This window comes from Anser anser, assembly GCF_964211835.1.
Source record: "Anser anser genome assembly, chromosome: 20".
In the NCBI taxonomy this organism is placed as follows: domain Eukaryota; kingdom Metazoa; phylum Chordata; class Aves; order Anseriformes; family Anatidae; genus Anser; species Anser anser.
Window position 1 is genome coordinate 5,430,150 of NC_139741.1, and position 21,147 is coordinate 5,451,296.

The 21,147-nt window shown below is 39.6% G+C and overlaps 1 protein-coding gene and 1 long non-coding RNA gene across 4 annotated transcripts in view; one reads left to right on the forward strand and one right to left on the reverse strand.

Moving 5' to 3' along the window:
• Window positions 1-5,551: 5,551 nt before the first annotated feature.
• On the forward strand, window positions 5,552-19,184 carry LOC310884688. Its single transcript, XR_014574327.1, has 2 exons — window positions 5,552-5,831; window positions 18,886-19,184. It is a non-coding gene; the product is annotated as an uncharacterized lncRNA (long non-coding RNA).
• Window positions 7,282-21,147, reverse strand: part of FOXN1 (forkhead box N1) — a 41,641-nt gene continuing 27,775 nt past the window's right edge. For all 3 annotated transcript variants that reach the window (XM_083806702.1, XM_083806703.1, XM_083806701.1), the window contains exons 5-9: window positions 18,103-18,230; window positions 17,200-17,296; window positions 11,120-11,327; window positions 10,053-10,580; window positions 7,282-8,257 (exon numbers count right to left, since the gene is read on the reverse strand). In XM_083806702.1, coding sequence (XP_083662828.1) covers window positions 7,989-8,257; window positions 10,053-10,580; window positions 11,120-11,327; window positions 17,200-17,296; window positions 18,103-18,230 — 1,230 coding nt within the window. In that variant the 3' untranslated portion in view covers window positions 7,282-7,988. The remainder of the gene's footprint in view (window positions 8,258-10,052; window positions 10,581-11,119; window positions 11,328-17,199; window positions 17,297-18,102; window positions 18,231-21,147) is intronic.

The window sequence follows — 21,147 nt, forward strand, 5'->3', positions numbered from 1 at the left end:
TGAAGCTTGCATATGAAAGTAATTTGTAGAAAGAAATAAAAACAGGCAGGGAAGTTATAACAGCAATACGTAAAATGCATAATGAAAGTTATTTTACGAAAGAAAGTTAATACATATGGAGGAAAAGAGTTCTAAACACTTTCATTCTTCCTCTCCTGCTGAAAGACAGAATGAATCAGAAGAGGGGAATTCCAGACTGGATAATTTATAATCTTTATAGTTTATCTATAATGAGTCAAAAAATGATTCCAGATCAAGAATTATTGGAAGACACCAGATTTGCTGTATTTACTGTAACAGTTATACACACAGCTGTATCTCTTTTACTTGCTTGGCTATAGGTTGTGTAAGTAGCTTTTGTTTTTTCAGTAGTAAGACAAAATTCAGTAGCAAAGCTTGGGTAATGTCCTGCAGTTGTATGTAAAGCTTTCAGTAAGATATAAGACTCTTACATTTATATATCAGTTCACTTGCTAGTCCTCTGTATTTTTCAAAGATGTATTTATTTCCTCATGCACACAGCTAAGCAAAGAAATGGGTGCACAAAGCATCCTTCGAGCATGTATACTCAGTTTCAGCTATAAAAGGTGCACTTTATTACACACACTAGACCTGAGAGCTATAAGTATCTAGATCCCAGTTTAGTACAAAAAAATAAATTACTTTATGAATGATGTCGTGAAAGGTACAGCATACCACAGTTATGTGAATGTTACTCTGTTCACTGGCATTCAACTAGTTTTGAAAATCATGTTATTATTTCCCAAATGCATACTTTACCACCCTTATATATAATTAACTGTCTAATTAAACCTTCTGCCTGCTTTGATGTCTGTATGGTTTCGTAAGTCAGGAGAACAGAGGGTACACTATGTCCCCTAAAATTAAAGTGTGGACAGAGGCATCATTATAAGCATGCTGTTCAGAGGAAATAAAAACTTTCTGTCCCAGACATGCCAAGTCTCTTTACAACCAAGATGTCCTGTACCTTTTAAAGCCATCCTCCTGCTGAAGTTCATCCGCTGGCATTTGTCATAAGCCAGGTTTGAAACAATAGTTCAGAAATATTCTTTGCAGTCAAAAAATACATGCCTAAGTTTCCTGGGGCTATCTGGCAAGAGATGCTTGCAGGAAATGTAAGTACATGTGTCACCACCTCAATAACTTTTAAGACTATTATTTCAGCTAACATTTGAATTTCTTTCCATTAAAATTAGAAAGATTATTTGTACCCAAAGCAAAACTTTGTGCTAAAAGCATTACAGCAACTCTTTATCTCCTTTGATTAATTGGCTATTTGGTACAAAATATTTTTGTTTCCATAGTTGTTTTTTTTTTTCTGTTGTTGTTTCCCTTTTTGATGTTCTGAAGTAATGGAGTTAAAGGTAAGTATAATAAATGCCCTAAGCAATCATTTAAGCCTGGTGCCTCAGACAGGCACAAACATGCTGGGCTTATTCATGTGGTTGAAATTAAATTCTTCAGTAGCTGGTTGGCGAGTGAGATCTTAAATTCTTTGTTCATCCGAGTCGTGCAAATACCCTTCTGGTGCTTTGTTTTTAAATTGCACCTACCAAAGGACTCGTCCCTTACGCTGTCTCTTCCTAAAGGCTCTTTCCAGCCCTTGTGCCTGCCTATGGCTGCCAACGCGTGCCCTTGGCAGCCCTTAGCGGCACGAACTCCCCTGCCGGCCGCCTCCGCGCTGCTTTCTGGGGTGGAAAACCCAGGCTGCAGGAAACGCTCGCAGGGCCACACCTGCCTTGTTTTTAGCTCATTGCTCATCCCTGCCTGCTGCCAGGCTTTTCACACTGGCTCAAAGTGCACCAAACGCACCCTTGCTGGCACTGCGGCCTGCAGCGGCGAGCCGCGGCCCTGCCTGCCGGGGGCTGTGGTAGCGGCGGGGCTCGGCGAGCCCTGCCAACGGCCCCGGCCCCTCCGTGCGGTGAGGAGGCCCACACCGCGCCTCGGTTGACGTAATTTATTTTCCGGTGACCGCAGTGCGAATAAAAAGCCTGAGTAACGCTCCTAATGACGGCCTAGGCCTGAGTGGTTTTGTTGGGAATACAAATTTGAATGGTTTTACGCCCCTCTCCTGTGCCCGGGTTAAAAATCGAGAGGTTTAAAATAGGAAGTCTTCAATTCGTCTGAGCAGTGCCGTGTTTCAGCGCTTTGCTGCTATGGATTAGGGAGGCTTAGTAGCCAGCGACTGCAGTCCGCTCATCAGTACTTAGCGGCCTTGAGACTCGTAGTTCGCTACCTGTGCGGAAAAAATGATTTGCAGCCAGGTCGGGGGGAACTCGGTCATTGTTGGAGAGGAGTTCCAGCCCCTGCGGACATCCCGAGGCCCTTGCTGAGCCAGGGAGGTTAATGGGGGCTGCCTTCCTGCTTACCCTACACCTTTACTGCTCAGAGCCCAGGCCCAGCAATCTGTGACCAAAGGGTCCCACAAGGTCTTGGAACGGATTTCGCAAAAGACAGAAGAATCGCTGTTACAAAACACTGAATAGCACCGGCTGCCGGCTTCCCACCGCCGGCAAAGGCACTCGTTTGGTGGTGGTTCCATGTCAGTGGCCATCTCTTGTCTGTTCGCAACCCGTTCGATATTTGTTACACCAATCGTATTATATCCGAGACTTTTTGTCAGTATGCTAGCTGACTGAGAGGCAGCCAGGGGAAATAAATCCGGTACGCCTTAATGTTGTTCCTTCTGCTGTTCATTTTCACTAATGTGCAAATGAGTATCATTTGTGCACGTTTGGTTCTTTGTCTGAACAAGACCTAAAAAAAAACAAAAACCAAAAAACCTTCAGCTTCTCAAAGGAACTGGATTTAAACTTTATTTTATGAACTAGCTCAATTGCTTCATTATTTTAGTAGTACAAATCAGTAGTTCTCAAGTAAATTTTTTCTTTGGCCACACATGAGAAAGACTAGTTTAAAACTTCCAGTTACGTTGTTGTAGGGAGGGATGCATGAGGACCATATAGTTCATCAGCTAGTGAATGTTTTGTTTTTGTCTGCATTAGACTAGAAATGGATTAAAAGCCTGCAAAAGCTGAATACAAATACTTACATACAGATATGGAAGGCTGATTGAAGTATTGTAAAAATGAGAAATCAGCATTGATTACCTAAGGCCTGGAATCCAAATATTTGTTTCAGACAGTAGTTTAATGTTACTTGAAAGTGCCAATAAGTCACTGGCACTTTTCTTTTTAATCTCTGTGTGAAAAGAAGAAAGTTAGAGGCCTAAAGAAGCCCTGATGTGCTAGTTCGTACTTTCTCTGTTCCATAATACCTATTCATCACTGTCGTTTTTAAGTAGCTCAGTGCTGTGCCAAGGCTTTGAGAGATTATGCAAAGATACGAACATATCTGAAAAGAACAGTAACAAGAAAAGCAAATGAGCCTTCAGAGGTGATGGTTTTATAACAGAAAATACATAGGAGACAGCCTACTTTAGCCAGAAGTCTTGTAGCACTTAATTTGAACTCATGTCATGAAAAAAGAGCTTGAAAACGTAGTTCTAATGTAAATTGCTATTATTTGAATTTTTCTGACATTTAAATGAAACATACAATCAAAAAAGTTAAACTAATAAATTTTAAACTTTAGAATGCAAATTTTTGCTAATCATATGCTGGAGAGGGCAACAGTGAACGCTTTCTTGTGTTTGGCAATAAGATATTTTTACCGTAATTATACTTGAGTTTTTTCTTGTCTGTTTGCATAATGTGTTTGATTTAGTCTGGTTAAGCAAACATCATTAAACTTGGACTGGGAAAACTTCATTCTTTTCTTCCTTTCTCCCCCTGTATCAATATGACTAAAAATGGGCTTTACTGCAAATGTACCTTAAAAAGATTTGCAACACGCAAAATGCCTGTTTCATGGTAGGTACAGCACAAGGTGTCAGTAGTTCTACAAGTTCTAAGAAAATGCTCGCTGTGCTATTAACAACTGTGTCAAAATTATTTTACAAGTACTTACACAAGATAAGGGTTATTCTTCTGGAAGCAATAAACTTGAATAAAAGGAGTTAAATGTGTTTTTTACTTTAAAAATATTTTTCTGGAGTTGTAGTTTATAGTAGGACTCTTTCTTCATGGGCCCATATGTCAGTGTTTTCTTTTTTCTTCTTTTTTTGGTATGTGTGTACCAGAATCACTAATGCTAAACTGAAGCAGGGCAATTAAATTCTGGATGTAAGAGCCTAAATGGGGGGAGAAGAGGAGGGGGGGAACCCAGACGATTTATATTGGTTAATAACTTGCAGTCTTTTTTTGAACGTTATTTTTTTTAATATAAGAAAAAATACGTAATGGCTTTTAGCTTCTGTGAAATGTCCAACAGTCTTAAATATAGAATGCATTGGAAAAAATACTTTAAAGTGCTTAAAATAAATAACTTATAATTATATAAGGAGGACAAGCCTCCTTTGTGTCAATACAGTATGTCAATTAAGTCAAGTAAAAACACAAGAAAAACATGTCAGAGTGTTCATTTACCTTTTTGTTCTTTACGTCTGGTCATTCTTCAAAGACTTATTACCATGAAAAATATAGAATACGTTATGAAGCTTAGGTTTTTCTCTCTCTTTCTGTTCCCCCCTTCCCTGCTTGTGATAATCCTTACGGTCACATACATAGAATATATTAGCGCATCTGAAAGAATGTCCTAGACTGGTAAATGCAGAGTTTAAAATATATGAATGCCACATGAATTTATGAAATATGAATGAATTGCTATCCCCTTAATTTATATCCTTAACAGTAAAAAAAAAAAAAAAAAAAGAAAGCTTTTTAAAAGCAAATTTAAAATCTATGAATTTTGAGTTTCTGTAGCAGATATGTAGCTCATCTTGGTAAAGTGCTGTCCAGAATCATACTGTCCATTTTAATGGATTTTTTTTTCATGTGCCATAGTCTCAAGGATTTCTTTTAATCACAAATAGTTCATTACAATTTTCCTGTACTTTTAGAGTGATGGACCTTTTTAAAGCCTTTCATCTGGTATGTTCTCATGCATTTTCTTGACATCATTTTCCTCAGCCAAATACAAACTGGTGGGAAGATTGTTAGTTTTGTATGGTAATATCTCACTGGACATCATGTGGTTCACTGTGGTACTTGGTATGCAAAAATTTATAAGGATTTTTATATGGGCTAACAGGAATTTGATGCATGTGGTGTTACAAGGTAGTTAACAACTGAATATTTCACTCCCTTAGGCCCCTGAAAATGTTGATCTGCGTACCACCTTAGCGGTGTTTGCAGTGCAGGACCTATAAATGGAGACAGTCTTATCCTGAAAAGTCCTTAGGGGCATAAGTAGCTATTTTTGGAATTCCCACTGACATCGGTGTGGATGTTCCCTGAATCTGAGTGGCTGTGTCTCCGCAGCTGGGGAGGGTCGTGGCGGGTGGTTTCACCCCAGCTGTGCAGGGTGCTGGCACGGCTGTGCTCAATGAGCCGGGCAGGCAGTATACATGGGCACAGAGTCGTGGAAATCAGTTTCTCAGCACAAGCCAAACAATCTAATACTCGTAGGTAACATTATGTACCAAATATATATGTCTATTTTTAATCCTGCAAAACTTTATTGCCCGTTACGGAATCGTGGTCTATGTATTCAGGATGCATTTGTTGCTTTAGCTCCTGTTTTTCCGACAAAGATACACAAACTGTGGCCACTTACATAACCAGGTGCATTCAATGTGTTCCTATTAGTGCTAGGCTCTGCTTCCAGCCCCAAGTTGCCAAGGAAAGAGCTGTGGAGCTGAATGGACGTTGAAAACAGTTGTCAAGGTTCCAATGAAGCTCGTGAAATAGGTAGGATTTGTCACATTTTCCATGGTTCCTTGTAATTTGGACAGTCAGACATCTTTTATTCATTTAGTCTAGGCAAGTGCTGCTTTTTTACACTGTCACCTCCCTTTCTGGAAGGCTTAGGAGTGATGCTGGCATATTTCAAGGAGTAATAGCTATGTGTTGCAGAGCCGGCAGGGGGTACAGCAGCCTGCTGCTACCTGAGTGTGGGGCGGGCTGTTTGGTTTTGCTTTCCCTCAGTGCATGATTACATTAGAATATACGTTTGTTTGGTTCCTTTTTTTTTTTTCCTAAAAGGTATCTAGCATAGTATTATCGCTCATTAAGCTTGTGCCTGATACATATTTATTTGTGACTCGGTAACTTTTAAATTATACTGAATATAATGTTCATCAACTTTACATAGTGTATGCTTTAGGCTTGTTGTTTAATCTGCATGTTTCTAGTGATGTGAATGTCAAGAATCGATTCTCCCAGCTCCTAACTTATGTTTGTATGGCCGTGTCCCTGCTGTTTTTCTCCACAGAAGAGCTTGGCAAGCTTGAATACGTTTCCCACTCTGCATGTTCTGGCTGCAGGAATGCAGAGCAAGAGGGGCTCTAATCAAGTGTGGATTTCTTAATAGTTGTGTAAGGGATTATGAAGTTACATCACACCTATTCTTCTGAGGTCTTCTCTACCTGTCTGCCCCTAATCTGCTTTTGCTTTAAGCTTGGGCTAGTAGGCATAGGTGAGGGTGTAGATTTGAACCTGAGCTTGGCTGCAGTCTCAAGTGGCATTAATCCCACCTTGCTGAGAAGGCAGGCTAGCCAGACCTATGTGCGCTTATTTCATCAGTACTGTCTCACTGTTCTTTCTACCTCGTCTGTGCTTTTCATTACAGTTCCTTGCTACTTTTTTTTCTGCAGTGTAAGCGAACTTGTCCAACTCAAATTGTAACCTGCTTAGTTTCTCCTGCGTTTCCACAATGCATGAACAGAGATGTTATCCAAGAAAGCGTACTTTCGTATTTATTTGGTTTGTAGACTATATTCCTTAGTGTTAAAGGTTCCTGCTCCAAATTGCTTTGTCTTCATGTGCAATAAAAAACAATTCTGTAAGGTTACAAGCAGCAGCTTTATGGTAAGTTGAGAGAGAAGAGTGTTCCTGAGAAAATGGCTGCTGAAAAGCCCCGGTTTAGTTCACAGTAGGAGGAGTGTGCTATGCTAAAGCAAGGGCTCATCAGCATCATCATAAACCCTGGTGGATGTTTCAGATGTCAACTGGATGCTAAAATAGAGATGCTCTCCGGATTTGGCTAGCTGCAACAATTATTGTTCTCTGTCTTTTTGAAAAATGATAGTAGTAATATAAAAATAATCTTGATTTAATGGTTGAATAATTCATCTTACTGTTCAGCTTATCTGGGTAAAAGTAGAGGAATTAATATGAATAATTAGCAGCCAAGTAAAAATTCTATTAAATTGTTTTGTTCTTTTTTATTAAAAAAACAGTTTTAAATTTCTTTTAAAACACAGTAAAACTTAGATTTTTCACTAAAGCATATTTGTTGCTTTGTTTTAGTCTCTCAGCAGCTAGTCCTCTATCTTCTAATACTTGCAGAATTTTCAGGTTATGTTCTTGTTTATCAAAACCCAGAAATTCTTTCAAGGGGACTGTAAATGTTTTAGTGTGTGGATTTTTTTGTTAATATTATTTTTTTTATTTTTTTGTAGTGGTCTGTAGCAGATGTTGTTGACATCATTGGCTTCAGGAAATAAGTTAGATTATCGTTTCCCTTGACTTCAGTGTTCATTTGCAAGCAGCTTTCATAAAAATATCTGAAAATCATTAGTTTTCTTCTTATAGTCACTTGTTTCAGGAAGATGCAGAAGATGAGTGGCTTGATAAAATGGTGTTGACCAATACAGTGGTTAACAACATTATCTTTAAATAGTTCTTTTCCATTTTTTTAATTATTTTTATATATATATTTTTTTAGTATCTGTTTGTAGAAATTATTAAAGTAAAGCTACATATCCTGCAGGTGAGTTCTGGAAAAAGATCACTCTTATTCCAATGGCCACGGTTTCAGCACTTGTAGCTGACATAAACTGTGTGTGTGTGTGATGGTTAGGGCTGTACCTGGACAAAATAATTACAACTAGGATGGCGTGTGGTTCACATTAGTGCTATAGGTTTGGATCCAGAATTACTTAAGTAGGCAGGAGACACTGTATCCAACTCCATAAAGGCAGAGTAAAGGGTAGTGAGCTGTAGGTCGGGCAAGTTGCTGTGCGGGGTTCCGTTTTGCACGTTGATGTTGCTGCTGCCGCCGTTCTCCATCTGGCAATGAGAAGGGAAACACTGGGAAGACGATGGGGATGATGAAATGAGAACTAGGGGATCCACGGCTAGACTGTCATCTTTCAGCTCCTCCCAAAGATTTCCTGTGACAAAACAAAAAGGATCGATTCAACTTTCTTTACTCGTGCCTTTTTGAAACGTGGTTTCACGTGAGAAATCAGCAATTATGCAGTTGTGTATGCTTTATGTACTCTTAATCACTTGTGATTGAGAAAGGAGGAAGATGGTTTAGCTAGTTATTATTTGTCTGTCTCCATTATAAATTTAAATCTTAGAAGGATTAATTTAAGAAAATTATTTCTGTTGATACTTGGCAAGATTCTGTTGCAAATATATCCTTACTGAAGTGTAACTTCTAGCTGAAGAAAGCACCACGAAAGGGGAAGTCACCTCTATAATCTTTGAACGCTACTGAAGACAAATCTGCAAATAATACAGCTGGGCTTCTCATGTGCTTATGGCACAGCTTTATCTGGATTACAAACTAAGTTACCGGACATGCAAGTGACCTGAGGAATCAAAAGATCTGAAATATTCCTTTTTTTTTTCCTGAATTATGCCAAAACGTTTCCTGTCTTTCCATTGAACATGCCTGTCTCAGTGACAGCACCAAACAAGGTGCTGCAGGAGGGCTGCGTTTCCCATGTCCCTCACTGAAGGTTTCTTTGAAGGGTGCTGGCAGGGATACTGCTGCTCCAAAGCTATACCCATCTTCTGCAGGCTATCAAACGGGATAAAACTTTTGCTTGAAAAAGCTTGATTTTGTGTGTGTGCATAATGATTTTCCTCCCAGTGAGAAGGCTTTATCTCAAGTTCCAGAACCTCTGATTTGAGTTTGATAATTTTTTAAAGAAAGGATGAAAAAAAGCTTAGGTAAAGGTAAATAACTTAAGGAAAAAGGCAAGTACAGAGGGAAGATGGAATCATACCATATTAGTGAAGCATGCGGAATACTCACACTACAAACGAGCGTGTTAAACTGAATAAAATGGGCAGAGATTAAGTGAAATGAATGGAATGTGAGACCTGGCTGCCTGAAAGAGGAAGTGGCAAAGGATTCAAAAAATTACGTTGTTAATCCTGGTAAAGCAATCTGGGCATGGCAGGATTGCGGAATATTTGTGACTGTACAATGGCAAGGTAATTGCATTTGCTGAGTGCTGTGGATTATTAAAATTGCATCTTTTACTCTGTCTTTTAGGCTGCTTTGTGTAACACTGTTTGTCCATGCAGGAAGGCAAACCTTGCGTGCTTTTTGATGCTGCAAGAGCTGCTCGTTTGGAGGCCACAATCTTTATTTTATGTGTTTATATATATGTGTAAACTTGGTATTTTTGATTACTTTTCTTGCATGGAAAGCTATATTCAAAATCCTATCCATTCAAGATGATTCAGTTATTTAATACTGGGAATTTTGGCGTCAGCATTGCATGATTAAGTATTTAAGAACACCTCAGAAAACATAATTATTCAGTGCCTAGAACATGTGGGTGCCTGGGAAGCCTGTGAGGGAGTAAAGAGCATTCTTTTGAGCAAAGATATGGGAAGGCTTTGAATCAATATTGATGAAGAAGATTCCAAACGTATTGCAATACATAATATCAGCAATCTTTGGCAAGAGTAAACAGGGTTGTTTTTTGTAAACCCCGGATGTAAATCCGTAGCTGTCTTGGGAAACTTTCTGAAGACATAACGTGGAATTCCGTATTGCACAGAATAACGTAACCTAGTGAGGTGGTGCTTGCGGCGTGCACAATGAGTTCAAAAAGCCAAGTAAAGCTTATTTTTGCTAGTGTTTGCGTTAATGTGGGATGCATTTAAAAAAGGAAGGGGGAAGACGGGGCGAGCCTAGGCCGTGGGAGTACCTTGGATGCCCACCTTGGAGGTCGAAGTCGGTGAGGGACGGGTTGAGAGCATCGATGTCGGTGCTGAGGTCCCCTTCTTGCAGGAGCGGGTCGTGCACCGTCCTGGCCGCGCTCTGCTCCGCCAGCACCTTCATGCCACACGCCGGGGGTGTCTGTGCTGGCAGCGGGGAGTCCTGGCTGATGCCGGGCTGGCTTCTGGCTTCGTTGGGAGCCTCCCCAGAAGGAAACAGCGGCTGGTGCTCGGGCGTCTGCTGCATTAGAGTGCTCGACATGGGAGGGAAGCCCGGTGGTGAGGTGTAGCAGGCGGTTTGCTGCCCTCCCAGCAGGCTGGGTACCGGGTTCTTGACGTGCAGGGCTCCAGGGGTGTGGATGGGATGGAGAGGCGGTGGGACACCGGAGGAAAGAGAGGGCTCGCCTAAGGAGTGGGGTTGGACTGCCATCTGCCTGGAAAGGGATGAGCTCGCAACAGCGGTTGGGCTGCAGGACATGATAGAAGATCTCAGCTTCTCGCTTTTGTCGCCTATCAGCGTGTCAAGCTCTTCTGCAAAACAAGGGGGAAAAAATAAATCCGTAATTTAATTCCTAGCAGAGCCTTCATCTTCACAGTTTGCAGCTGGAATTTTAGTATTCCGCGGGAAACGGATGAGTGGAAAGGCAAACAAAAGTGCAGGCCTTGCAACGAGAACTCCAAAAGCCTGAAATGTTTTTCTAAATTGTCAGCGCTAAGTGCGTATTTAGTAGATTGTGTTTCCCTGTTCAAGGATTGTGTATTTATCAGTTAATTTAAATTTTCGTTCTGTAGTAATTATTTCAAGGTTGTCTTGACATCTCACTAAACTTCAAGATGAAGAGAGAATTTTTCTCATTGTAGTGATAAAGTTGTGCTTTTGGGGCCTATTTAGAAGCACTCCTGCAAAACCAGGTCTTATTTAATTCTGCTTTTTTAAATGTATGTTATGGAAAAATTCTTAAATGTTTTCCTAAATTATGTGTAAATTCTGCTATACAGCTTGGTGCACATTGCAAAGAAAAGTTCTGGGGACTGCTGTTGGAGAACTAACACACTAATACATTACTGACCTGGCTTTGCCATACTCTTCCTTACAGCAACGGGGTCTTTCCTCTTCCATTTCTGAAGCTCCTCCTGCATCTTATCAATTTTGGCTGGATTCAGAGCCCACAAACAGCCTTTCCGAGAAGAATTGCCTGTCTTGTTTTCAACTTTCTCAAAGCATTTGTTCAAAGATAAGTTGTGGCGCACAGAATTCTTCCAGCCATCTGGAGCTGTCTGGAAAAACAAATCCAATCTAAGAATGGAATTTCAAGGAAAAAAAAAAAATCCCAAATATATTTCTCCGCTTTGACTGGTGAGAATATAAGAAACGCTGATTAGGTTATACTTTCCACAATATGAAGTTTGTTTGTTAGAAGGAAGCCACAAGAAATGTTAGAGTCACGTTGTGCAGGAAGGGAGGAATCTGATAAAATAGCAATCGATCTAAGCAGGAAGGTTGGCCTTGTCAGAGGGGCTGCTAGAGTTTTAAGAGTGAATTTGCAAATCACAGGAATTAAGACTGTAAGGAACTATGTTCTAGAACTGTGAAGTAACAGGAAATCTGTCTTCTAAATCTGTTTTGGAACAGGTGGAAAAACTTCAAACACATAATTGAGGGACTACATGCTACTTGGACTCAAATTAAGTGTCCAGGCAGATTTCAAAAGAATTTTAGCTTGCTGCTGTAGGTGTAACATTGTATACTAGCCAATTATATCACCAGATAGTTTAATTGCAAACCCTACAGATGAGATACAGGTTTCTACATCCAATCACTGGATCCTTTTGCTCTATGTTTATTTTTAACTCAGTAGTGGAAGCTGGAAGGCTCTTTAAACTGCACAGCACATGTAAGCTTCATTAAAATTATTCCTCCATTCTTATTTAGGTGTTTGCTAATTAACGAGGTGTAAAGAAAATTCCCTCCTTACTCTGAGGGCAGTTTTGCCTCCAACTGCAAAAATGGAAAAAAGAAGAAAACTTAGGGCTAAAATGTCTTCCTCCGTTTTCTCAGTTTTATACGGAGATGTACATACATATATGATAGATTTTAAAGCATGTTTCTGCAAATTGGGAAATAGTTTTGTCTCATAATTATCTGTTGATGTACTTTTAAATGTTTTTTTTTCTATTTTCAATAAGATAACATTTTTAAAAGTTTTCTCTCGATCTGACTTTAAAGTTTGAGACTCTTGGTCATTAAATAAATTGGCTTACATTTTTTCCTGTTTGTTTTTGATTTTTACTTTTTTTTTTTAACTTATTTTCAGTTTTTTTTCAAGCAATAAGAATTGCTGAAGAGAATATAAGGGAAACACTCAGAAGAAGGTCATGCTCAGATTCTGGTGGGAAACGCCTGTTAAAATCGATCTTGAAGAAATGGCACTGTATTATTTCATTGCATATAAGTTTTTATGGAGCTTTTGTTTGTTTGATTTAACTCCTTTCTGTTTACTTAGTCATGCAGCCAAAAGATACTGCCCATCGTGTTTAGGCTTTGCAAATTAGTGTGCTGATTCGTATCAAAAGATTCCTACAGCAAATTCCTGATGCGTCACTTCCTTGCTTTTCTTTTGGTAGGTGCTGTACAATGCTGTTGGTTGCACGTGTGAGCGGAACCGCCTTAGCTCACTGCCGCTGCAGCATAATCATAAAAAAGAAGGGAGCAGGAAAAATGACTTGGCACATAATGGTAGGAATCCATCAATCTGAGAAACACAGCTCCGCTGTAACAGATGCAACTGCTGGTTCAGCTAGGTTTCTTCCTGTCATTGTAAGATCAGGATTTCTTTTTATTTTTATTTTTTTTTAAATTAACTTCTCCTGTGTCGGTCAAATGATATTTGCAGAGATGAGAGAAGAAAACTCTAGTGAGAATGACTTTAGAACTCATTAGATTACAAAGAATGATCTTCAGTACAGGTGTATGTGAAGCCTTTTTTTCTTTTTCTGTTTTTTATAACTAATTTTGAATACTTTTCTTCCCCCCCCCCAAAAAAAAACCCAACAACAGCAACAAAAAACAACAACTCATGTGTGTCATGTGAATTAAAAGAAATTAAACAACTCTCAAAGGCATGTGATGTTGCCGAAGTGCTACTCACTATAGATCTATATTCATGGATGCAAAATATGTCATAATTGTTTATATTTATTTATAAAAGTAAAAAGTGGTCTTTCATAGCTTGTTGTGAAAGTCTGTCTCATGGAATAAGGATTTAATAGCCCAGCTGAAGAATCTGAGGGTCAAGTATAATGTTTTCTTCATTAAAAGTATTGATTGGTTGTGAGAGTTGAAAACATGATGTTAACTAAAGCAGAAAGTATTTTCCTTTCATAACAGCAAAGTTCCTACCCTTTTGGCCCACCTGATGTCAGCATTTCACTATTTTGTTCGCCCGTCCCGTAGGTGAGACAACCTGCATTTCTATTTTTAAAAACAAACCAACAAAAATACCAAACCCGACACTTCTGCCACAGGGTAACACCGAAGATGCTCGTCAGTGTTTCTCCCTTGCAGGTCATATTCAAACTATTTTCTGCCAGTTCCAAAAGTAAATAAAACTGTCTAGGTAAAATGTGCACTTAGGTACTGAATGAGCTAACCTGAAGGAATATTCATGTTTCTTGATGTGTGCGAGTCTACGGATCCCTCTGTATCTAGACAGGATAATTGGTGTTTCTGCTAAGCCCCGGAGAAGACGGGAGCGGCATGTGTTTCTCAGAGCTTTTCAGAATGTGTGGGGGTGTAAACTGTGAGGTAGTTTTAGAAATGTAAAAGCAAAAAGTACACGGATTTATTCTGGAGACCAGTGCCAAGAGTTGAACAGGTTCTTGCGTTAAACGTGGTATTGCTGAGCAGAGAAAAATAGCTGTTTACCTAGCTGGGCCCTGAAGGAACGCTACGGCAGCATGCTCCTGTTACTGCTCTGCCACCGTTTTTTTTAAGGTAATATTTGATTCTGTGTTAATGAACTGAGCTTCGGCTTCTGAAGTTGCTCTCGTACGATTGGGATCCCTTCCTAGAGCTTGTTTTTTGCCATTGATACATTCAGAGTAGTGGGGAAGAAGGAATTTGACAGAGCAAGAAAATACTTGCTGCTGTAGGTCCGTCTGACCACAGACCTCCCTAACCTCTTGGACCACTGGCAATAACTCCAATTAACAAGATTAAAGCTTTGTGTTAGACTCACTAATCACTACAAAGAAAAAAAAGGATGACAAGCAAAAAAATATTATTGTGCAGACCCATTGATCCTGACCGCCTCTTGAAGTTTAAAGAGTTCAGTGATCTTGCAAAACCCTTTCTCTTTAAATCTAGGTCTCAAGAGAAGGGAGAGGTACATCAAAGAGTAATTCAACTTCAGCTGTGTAGATTTTTTTTTTTTTAAGGACGTAGGAGTTGGATTGCTCTGTTTCAACTAGAAATGAGATTGTTGCATCATAGAAACTAAATTTGCTGCGGCAGCGAATACGAGTTAATTTGACTAGGCTTGTATCATCTAATGTCTCCCAGCAAGATTCGATGTACACTTGTACTCTGTTTCTCTCCTACTTAAATTGCTTCCCCTCCCCCTGTTGAATCCTGCTGTTTAGTGAGTTATAGTATAAACAACAAAATGTCCCTTGCCGATTTTTACATTACTTCATCTTTCTGAGCTTTCCCCAAAAGAGGGAGGATAGAGAATATTAGCTTTTGCCATATATTGGTAATTCCACGGGCTGTTGTAAAGACCAGAAGTAGATAGGGCTTAGTCCTTATAGACATATTTTCTGTGCTTATTTTAAGGATGGTTGGGATGAAACTATTCAATCTTTCTTCTGTATCTGTAAGTAAAATGCAAAAAAAATACTGTTGCAAAATACTGGATGTTCCAGTAATAACCCCTGCACCATTCTTTTCCTATGGTGCGTGTGAAGGCACTAACCTCATTCTCATTGACTTTTAAATGATTTAAGAAAAAGACATGAGGATCTGCAAAAGAACCCTTCCAGTGGAACAGGCAGGTCTTGATAATTAAGAAGAGCAAGGTTTAGATTAGGTATAAAACAGTTATTTAAAGCTGTAGGAAAAGTATACACAAGGCACAAATGAGCATATGTGTACACACAGACAGATGAACACGTACCTATATATGTGATATTTGGAAGTATCACCATATAAATAACACACGATACTTGCACACAATGTGTAGTTGAGGAAAGGATGTGTGTCTCCCGAATATTTCTACTGTTTCACAATGCCCTTAACTTCAGGACCAGGAAGATGACACCTTGCAGAGTTACAGTCTCGGGTATACTCTGTGCACATTGGCAGCAGCAGCATTTGCTTTGCAAGCTGCTGATTAATTTTATTAATCAGATGTATTGTAAGACAAAGGAGAATTAATTGCATTTTGGTCTGATGAATAAATGTGGGTATGCTGTTATGCCTCTAAAACTTATTTTTAGTATTACCACCTGTGTGCCTGAAACATATTTATGCTTTCTTTCTAGAAAAAAGTAATCAGACAAGGATGTGTTACTTTGCTCTAGATTGTATAATTTGTGCTTTATGCTAAGAAACATAGTTCTGCAAAACACCGGTTTCAAAATGTGGTGGTCCAGGACCTTTTTCACAATTCTCTAATTATTTTCCTTTGTATTATTAGTGTTTCCTGCAGCTAGTGGCAAATGCATGGAAAACAGAGCTAATATTTTAGGGCTGAAATAAAAATCTCTCTCCTGCCATGTGCCATTCTACCCATTTTCCTTTCCCCACTTACATTGTCATCAATACTTAATTTCGTGTGTGTTTAGCCTAAAATCATTTGTGTCCATGTGACTTAAAAAAAAAAAAAATATTGAGTGCTTCAGATTTATTCCATGGATTGTAACTAGTGGTGTTGTCGTGGGATACTTCTTGAATTAGGATGGTAGGGCTCTCTTTTTCTGTTCCCTTTTCTTGCTTGTAATAAGTAATAGGGTAGCTGATGATTCCTTTGGGAGGAAAGCTGGAATTCTGGGAATACAGAAGTGTAATGAAACCTAACAGTTCATCCATCACGATAATGTGTTTTCTTGTTCTCTGATTACTGGCAGGTTCACTTTTATTTGTTTTGCAGGCACTCGTTATCCTCAGTTAAGATCCAAAACCATTGAAAAAATGTCAGATTATTCTTAGTAGTCTTTTCTTGATACAAATGATAGAATTGCCTTTCTGTAGTTGCATTAAATCCATTTGAATTTCTGCATGTTTGTTAGAAATAGGGAACCGGACGGACTCGTGTTGGTTAATTTTTGGTTTTGGGTCTTGCTCACAGTTGTAGGTCACTTGGTCTGGAATCTTAGTGAGGTGTTTTTGGAGAATCGGCAAGAATAAAGCCCTGTGTTGAACAGCAGCCGACAATTCAATTATAGCTCTTTTAGAAATGTAACTGTAATCCTTCTGCTCTGGGATCGTGTGCTGACTCATCTCTTTCCACTCACCTTCCATGTGCAAGAAGCCATTTTCTCTTAGAGCACGGATTTAAATTTCAATAGCACCTGGTGCAAACCATACACCCATACCTTCACCAGCATCACAGTGTAATTATGAGCTTAGTACCATTTATTGCGTATTATAGTTTTCTTTGTACAAGTGATGAGGTTGCCTAAGATGGATATCCCAGTTCCAGAACAGAGCAAGATAACCTTGAACCTCTGCTTCCACGTGAGTCCGGAGGTGCTATTAATGGCAGAGGAAGCCACAGGACCAGTTCTGCCTGTATTTGAGATCTGAGAGGAAGGGATGGATGTTGTTTTTGAAATTATTTATCCTTTTTATGAGTTGTTAGTGAGGAATGGCCACTCGCTATCTACGCAAGCTCAAAGCTGGAATGGTTCTCAGTATTTTTTGTGTTAAATATTACCACATACTATGTATATTCTGCCTAGGCGTGGAATAAAATGCTGGGTAGTTTATGATCGTAGAGGTGTATAGTTGTTATGATATTCATCTAGTAAGAAATTAAGTTTTTTTCCATCTTGAATCCCCACCATTATTCCCCCTGAAACCAGGGAAGCTTACAGACAGTGAGAGTGAGTGAGAGATTTTTCTTGCCCCCCCTGTAAATGCAGAACTCACCTTAAAGTAAGGAAAGTGTTCTGTCATGAAATTGTAAATCTCACTGACTGGCAAACTCCCTGTCTTGCTGTTCTTGAGTGCCATGAAGATCAGGATGCTTTAGGGAGAGAAAGAAAAGTATTTAAACCTGTTCTGCTTGCCTGTTCAGAAGCAGAAAGAAAGGCAATGTTTTTCACAGTGCTTGTAATTACTGTGGCTTTCACTGTCACAGCATGAATAGGGATGATGCTTAAAGTTTCCACTTAGCTGTTTACAAGCAATCTCCTTACGTTGCATAACTTTTAGAGTTAATTGTCAAGGTAGAAGGTCCAACCTGAGTTTCAAATAAAGTAAGAGGAAGTGGAATCAAGACAACAACCTTTAAATCCTGGCAGGGTGCATTTTTTTTAAGGTTGTGCTTGAATACTTAAATTGATACAGGGCACACAGTGAGTATCAGACTGACAATGGCAGACGGTATAATTAACATTTGTCTAATCTACTTCACTAGACTGCCATTTGGGGGCTAAACCTACGTGGTAACTAGCATATCTGATATGTTTTCTAGGCATTTCCTTACCCTAGTAAACAGGCAAAAAATAGGTGTATTTTCCAGGACCTGTATTAAAGCTAAGCATGATTAGTCTTGCGCTGATGAAATTTGCAACGCCTAAGATCTTGTATTAGAGAAACGTCTAGCTTTTCTGTGGGTGATCAAGACTGTTCACATGCTTTGCAGCATTTCATTTCCCTCTGCTTTGGCCCCAGAGTCTGGAACATCTTGTGATTCATACAAACAGGACAGAGCACACTGGGAACAAGACAAATAGGAGTAAGCATGTTGTTGCAAATTATGCTGGAAATATGCCATGGGTAAACAGTATATTTCCTGTAACACTAGGACTTGAAAAAATATTTTATTACCTGTAGGAATAGATGGGTTTGGGAAATAGAGGCTGCTGGGATTCTTGACTGCTTTGAGGAGCAATTCTTTGGTACGGGTAGTGTGAAGAAGTAATGTAGGTCACGGGATAGCTGCCTCCAGAGGGATACTGATGATACAAGAAAAGAGATGTCACTTGGCTTAGCAACAAGTTCTCAAAATATTTCTGTATTAATAACAACATTCAACTTTAATTCTGAGGATCTTGTCCTCCATCTACGTTTAATAGCTGTTTTGCAACGGCAGACCTAAAGTCTTTCTAGCATGATATTGAAAAACATTAATGTTACTAGTTAATGCTTAAGAAGTGGAAGAAACAGGGCATGTATGAAAAGAAACTGCCTGGGATTTTGGCTGCTACCAGATCCTTTTGCAGTGCGTTTTGTGTTGAAGTGCGTAGAAAAAGTACTTGCTTTTATTATTGCCTGTTATGCTTCTGAGTTCTTGTGAAGAATGGGAGTCATTGTACTCTATCTGTCGTCTCCAGATAATGCATAATTTTATAGACCTAAAGCATACCCACCTTCAGCTATCTCTTTTCTAGTTGAAGTATCTTAGCCTGCTCAGCCTCCCCAGAACATTGCACTATGCGGACAAATAAATTAATGTTGTAACTTTATATAAATAAATAAAAAGGACAGAACAAGCTACTTTGAACAATGTGCATCATAGAAAAATAAACCTAAGTAAAGCCACTGAAAGTGTAAGAAGCAGCAGAAAAGTTTTGACTGAGTCTTGTTTGTTTCTGTGCTGTTTTTTTTTAGCTGAAGAGGGATACACCAAGGCAAAAACCCAAAGTGTATGAAATCTGCTCCCAAGAGAACAGCATCCCAAAGCATCTGTTCTGTTTGCTGCTATCAGGCAAGACAGTAAAAAACAAAACAACAACAACAAAAAAACCACCCACCAAACAACAACAAAAGCTTTTGTTCATGAATGGCATCAGAATATGTATTAAAATGAATGTATTATGGAATAAGTTAGTAATGTCATTCCCAGGGTCAGGAGAGTGACTTATGAGACATTTCTTCCTTCCCTGCCTCCGGGAGCCCAGGCAGGTTTTCGTGTTGCCTGACTTGTGCTGAAGCTGTGAGGCTACTCTGTGTAGGATCCCTTCGTGATCAACGACAAGAAACAGGCTTCTCCAAGAGGCCAGGACCTTAAGTGCTGTTAACCACCACCTCAAGCAGTTTATTCTTCTCCACTTTCTATGTCAGAAACCTAAAGAGAATGAACAGGGCACCTAAAAGGAGATAGCATTTATGCTACCCTCGCCCCATCCCTAGGGACGAGCAGCAGAATGCGAAGCTGTCTCGTCTAGAGATCTCTAAGCATGTCCAGCTCTCAAGACATACTAAAGCAATGGCTGGCCTACATAAAATCGCCATGATAGAAATATGTGCAATTCAAAAAATAGGTAGAACAGGGCAGATATTCCATATAGATAGTCCTGATTGCATCAGAGTTTCTGCAGGTTTGCTCTCAGTTTTCCATCGCCGCAGCTGGTCACGTATTTTTCTTTTCCCAATTAGAGTTTAAACTTGCTGGCAAGCAGCTTTCAAGAACAAAGAAGCACTGCCCCGCTGAGGGGAGATACCATCAGTTGGCTCTCGGTGAGGGAAAGGCTCCCACTGAACTCGGAGCTTGGTGTGAGAGGAATTTCTGCCTCTTACAGATGAATCTTTCCAGATGCCAGGGCTAGGGCATGGCCAAAATTAGGAATCATGTCACACGCTATTAAAAATCTGCTTGCATGCCTTCGCTAGTACTCAAAGGTTGCTGAGCCATGCTCTGGTGTTTTGCTGCTTACCTCTAGAAATCCTGTGTCATGATTTTTTTTATGGTTCCTCTGAAAGACTATAATGTAGCTTTCCAGAGTTGTCAGGAATATTTTCTTGGCAATTAGTTTCTACGTATCCTTAGTTTCTTACTGCCATTCCTATTTTCAGACCAACAGCTTCTGTTGCTCTTGGTCTTTGTCCCCTCAAAAAGCTTGTGAGGGGTTACCACGTGCTTACAAAATGTTCATAGTTTATTTCTTTATTCTGGATTCTGAATAATTTATTTCAGTTTCTCAGTAATTTTATTTTGAGTTTTTTTGCCTGATTGCTTTTATCTTTTTTAATATTAAACTGCCTGAAATGGAATGTGGAAAAACTTACCGAATACACTAATTTGTTTGCTACAGTGAAGAGGGTGAAAGAAATGAGACATTCAGAATTAATCATGTCCTGCCACGTTAAGCTACATACCGGGCAGAAGTGCAGGCTCCAGAGCAGCTACAACCTAATTACCACGTGCAGCTCGGTGCTGCCTGCTTTGTTGCGTTGTGTGCAGATTTTTCACTGGAGTAGAAAACCGGGCAATTCATGCAATAATTCTGATTTTATTGGTTTCAGTGGCTCTTTGAAAGGAAAGGACACTAAGATGGGGCTGGTTGTGATGTTGTCGCCAAAAACCAGAACTGGGCGTTTTAAGGATTATTTCTCTTTTATTGGATTCATTACTCCTTTTTGAGGGAGCAGAGGCTGGGGAATGGTCTGGTACGACAGGCTTGAGCTGGTTTTACAGTCGCACAACTGGCATGAAAGGTGTCAGTGTTTTATGGTGGGTGGGTAGGTGACTTCAGTGAGTGTCTGCTATTTCTTTCAGGTCAATAAGAAGTAATTTTTCATCTGAGTCACCATTTGTGTTGTGTGCAGCAAAGGGGAAGGTGAGGCCATTTTATCATTTGGACAAAATTAATGAAGGAGTCCACCTCTCTCATCCCTCTAATGAAAAGCGAGGCTTAGTTCGAACATCCTTCACTCCAGGCTAGGGGGCCCGTTCTTCTGAGCTTCACTCCCTTCTGATTTAAATCGCTCTGATCCATTCGCATTTGAAATGTAAAACATTAATAGTGGAGCAGCTTCATGCAAAATATATTATTCCATTTCTTCTCACTCTTGTATCACTGTTCATTCCTACGATTATGGCGCATGGACGGCAGTTCTGCCTGTTAAGATTTTGGCAGCTCATACCTCTCA